At 43.3% G+C, this 4,520-nt stretch overlaps 1 protein-coding gene across 1 annotated transcript in view; it reads left to right on the top strand.

Moving 5' to 3' along the window:
- Positions 1–293: 293 nt before the first annotated feature.
- Positions 294–4,520, top strand: part of arhgef18b (rho/rac guanine nucleotide exchange factor (GEF) 18b) — a 100,532-nt gene continuing 96,305 nt past the window's right edge. The window contains 3 exon segments of the mRNA XM_070447450.1: positions 294–557; positions 2,862–3,021; positions 3,251–3,381. Of these exon segments, the coding sequence (XP_070303551.1) occupies positions 364–557; positions 2,862–3,021; positions 3,251–3,381 (485 nt within the window). The 5' untranslated portion in view covers positions 294–363.

The raw sequence follows: 4,520 nt of genomic DNA, 5'->3' as shown, positions 1-4,520 counted from the left end.
CCTCTCCCTCCCCCTCTCCCTCCCTCCCCTCAGGAGGATGAAAGTGATTATGAGAACCCAAGCCTGGATGAGGATGTAGACAGCAGTGTGGAGGATCTGCTGAGTTTAAGCTGCTCCTTCATAGACTCAAACTATTACAAAGACCATCAAGGGGTACACTCTGTATCAGTTACCACAGAAACAAGCCCTCCTACCCTGGTCTTTCCCAGTAGATATAGAGACAGTCCCCAGCACAGCTCCCAGCTCCATCCCAATCCACATCCCTATCCATATCCCTATCAAGAGACTGAAAACAAATCCATACCCCATCACACTATTGTGGTCACCCAGTTCAACCCTAACCTGTTGCTGTCAGGCAGTGCCATGGACGGCTATAACAGTGAGTCGGTGGACCCTGTGGGTGTGGTGAGCACTATGGTGAATCTGAATGGACCAGGAGGACAAGGAGACATGATGGATTCTGACAGAGAGAGCTTCCCTATCCTGATCAGGTCCATGTCTACATCACGGAGACACAGCTTGGGCATGCCCATGTCTCCCATCGACTTGGGGAGGAGGTAAGGCCCTCTCTCTCCACTCAACTCACTATTTGTATTTATTGTATTGAACCTTTATTTAACGAGGCAAGTCAGTTAAGAACAAATTCTTATGTACAATGACGGCCGACCAAAAGGCAAAAGGCCTCCTGCGAGAATGGGTGGGATGAATTTAAAAATAATAATAAATACAATATAAATATAGGACAAAACACACACGTTAGGTCCGTCTGTGTGAATGGTATGGTAACAACCTGTCTATTAGTCTGATTATGTTGAACGTTAATCAATGATATAACTGTCAAAAAAAATCTTATGCTAATTGCTGTAAATTCCTTACATTTAACAAAACATTTTTTAAATAAAGGTGCTACAAATAGAATTTTTGGGGGGGAATTTTTGCATTGTAATTTCAGAAAATGTCCATAACATATCTGCATTAATAGTGGAATGATAGTGTTTCACAGTGTTACTTACCCGCCAGTGTCGTGATTGGCTGTCCACCAGCTGGTGGACTAAAACCGAAAGTAAAAGGCTCAGGCGAGAGTCTCCACCTTGTTACTGTGAAAGGGGTTGTGGGGGAGGGGTAGATTTGTTTTGACTGCAGACTAGTGCTGTTGCAATTCCCCTAGCTTCCAATTCTAAGAAATTCCAGGTGAAGCACCTTTAATGACAATATAAGTATAAATGACTTCAGCAAATAAGTAAATGACTTCAGCAAATAAGTAAATGACTTCAGCAACAACAAAAAATTATAGAATAATAATTATATTTAATGTAACTGTACAAAAAGGCATGTTTTCAGATGATCTCTGTATTATTTTGGTTTCTTACTTTAACATTTCACTCTCGTGACAACAAATAAGCCCTTTGGCTTCGACTAGAATTATCTCCGGTAACATGAGCGGTTACATCTCAGAGACCAGAGAACTTCTGCTTCTAGTTCTCTGTGTCCTTAAATGAGTTCTGAAAGTTCTCTTGTGGTTTTAGTCTGACACTTCAACACATAACAACTTGGGTTAAAAATTGCAGTGTAGACAAGGCCACGATAAGATAAACGATTAATGAAACACCACAACACCATACATTTCCTCTTTCATGTTTCACCTTTCTTTCCGCTCTTCAACTTACCCACCTGGGTCCAAGAAGCTTCTAAACAGCTTCTACCCCCAAGCCATAAGACTCCTGAACAGACTATTTGCATTGCCACCCCCCCCCCCCTCCTTTTACTCTGCTGCTACTCTCTGTTTATTATCTATGCATAGTCACTTTAATAACTCTACCTGCATGTACATATTACCTCGACTAACCGGTGCCCCCACACATTGACTCTGTATATAGCCTCGCTATTGTTATTTTACTGCTACGCTTTAATTATTTGTTGCTTCTTATTTCTTCTTCTTTTCTTGTTTTCTTCTTTTTCTTAATGCTGCATTGTTGGTTAAGGGCTTGTAAGTAAGCATTTCACTGTAAGGTCTGTTATACCTGTTGTAACACCTGTTGTATTTGGCTCATGTGACAAATAACATTTATTTGATATGTAGCCCTTTCCTGCAGTCAAATGACTTAGCGGCTTCTTGTGTGGAATGTTATTCATATTTTTCATAATTTCATAATTAATCAACATTATTTCAAAAATCTGCAGAATATCCGGTGTTTCTATGTCAACCGGTTTTGTTATATTTCAGTCTTCTGTGATGTATATAAAGTCTAATATTGGGATGCAAACTCAAAATTATATACATTTAAACTCTATATCTGACATGGTACAGGTGTCTTCTTTTTTTTTAAATTCCATAACCATGTGTGTGAAGTGTATACTTTTGTTTCTAAGTAGATTTGTTTAAAACTACCCAGAAACACTCTGTGTGACCCTGATTTAGCTCGCTGCAGTACATTGAAATAGCCATTGCATTGTATAATGAGTCATCTGTGTTGGTGGACATAATTTTCACATTCTCATAAGACATTTACACTTAATAAATGTCATTTTCACTTGCCGTTTTATTTTAGGCACCAAAAGCCACCCTTAAATAATAACAAGTATCAAAATAGATCAGAGTCTTGATATATCATYCAAAGTTGCAATAACAACCATGTACATGTCTTTATGCTACTACTAGCATGAACAGCTCCTACATATGATCCTCTGTGGCTCAGTCGATAGAGCATGTCGCTAGCCACGCCTGGGTCACGGGTTTCCATTCCCGCTGGGGTCACCAATGCAAAAAAAAAAATAATAATGTATGCACGCACTACTATAAGTCACTTTGGATAAAAGCTAGTGGTGTCCGCTAAATGGAGTTGAATCATCTCTRTCTATAGGCTGAGCCTGGACTCCATAGACAGCGATGGAGAGAGGGATGACTCTCTCCTCCGACCCTCCCACCTACAGGCCTTTATATACCCAGGATGCCCTGAGCAGGAAGTGGAGGAGTCAGATGGGACAGACCTCTCCAGATCTGAAGCCAAGGAGACAGAAACGGTATTGATGCCACACCACGGCCATACCTGGTGTGTTTGAACATTGCACTCAGCTTGGAGAGCATAAACACATGTTAAAAGAAGATAACTAGTATAGTACTGTGATTTCACTCTTCTCTACAAAAACTCAACAAAAGAAAGAAAATAAGAATATGTTTTCAATCAACCAACTTGGTAAAATAAAGGTAAATAACATATAAATAAATGCATTATGTCTGACATCATTATAGGAGGAGGGCAGTCGGTCTGGAAGGACATACTCCAGAACAGAGATCCTGGCCACAGATGAGCGTGTTCACGTTGCACACGTGTCTCGTGTGGTGGAGACATCTAAGAGGGCAGCAGGAGGTCAGTGTGTAGAGTAAGCTGCCACAGAGAGGAGTGCTAGGTTACTCTGGATGGGTGACAGCATCTGGCTCTGCACAGCAACAGTCTTGTTTTTGCACAGCGAGCAGGCCAGCATTGGTCCTGCACAGTGACGCCTTTGGTCCTGCACAGTCACAGCCTTGGTCCTGCACAGCACACCCTGGCTCTGCACAGCGACAGTCTTGGTTCTGCACATTGACAGTCTTGGTTCTGCACAGCAACAGTCTTGGCTCTGCACAGCGACAGTCTTGTTCTGCACAGCACAGCCTTGGTTCTGCACAGTCAGACAGTCTGTTTCTTGCACAGTCACAGTCTTGGTTCTGCACGAGCGAGCAGTCTTGGTTCTGCACAGCGAAGTCTTGGTTCTGCACAGGCAAGTCTTGGTTTCTGCACAGTGACAGTCTTGGTCTTGCACAGCGACAGTCTTGGTTCTGCACAGCGACAGTCTTGGTTCTGCACAGCGCAGCCTTGGTTCTGCACAGCGACAGCTTGGTTCTGCACAGCGCACAGTCTTGTTTGCTGCTCTCGCACAGCGACAGTCTTGGGTTCTGTAACAGCGACAGTCTTGGTTCTGCACAGCGACAGTCTTGGTTCTGTAAGTGACAGCCTTGTTTGCACAGCGACCGCCTTGGTTTCTGCACAGCGACAGCCTTGGTTCTGCACAGCACAGTCCTTTGTTTCTGCAAGTCGCACAGTCTTGTTTTTCTGCACAGTCATAGTCTTGGTTCTGTACAGTGACAGTCTTTGGTCTGTAGGTGACAGTCTGGTTCTGTACAGTGAAGTCCTTGTTCTGTACAGTGACAGTCTTGTTTCTGACAGTCTAGTCAAGGTTCTGTACAGTGAAGTCTTGGTTTCTGTCATAGTGACAGTCTTGGTTCTGCGAGTGGCAGTTTGGTCTGCACAGTGACAGTTGTTGGTTTCAGTGGCAGACAGTGACAGTCTTTGGTTCTGTAGCAGTGAACACGTCTTGGTTTCTGCACAGCTGACAGCGTTTTGGTTCTGCAGCAGTCGACAGGGTTCTGTGGTTCTGTGACAGTGGTCTTGGTTCTGTACAGTGACAGTCTTGTTCTGCCCAGCGACACCAGTCTTGGTTCTGCACAGTGACAGTCTTGGTTCTGCACAGTGACAGTCTTG

This window comes from Salvelinus sp. IW2-2015, linkage group LG16 (genome assembly GCF_002910315.2).
Source record: "Salvelinus sp. IW2-2015 linkage group LG16, ASM291031v2, whole genome shotgun sequence".
In the NCBI taxonomy this organism is placed as follows: Eukaryota; Metazoa; Chordata; class Actinopteri; order Salmoniformes; family Salmonidae; genus Salvelinus; species Salvelinus sp. IW2-2015.
This window is presented reverse-complemented; position numbering and strand designations above follow the sequence as displayed.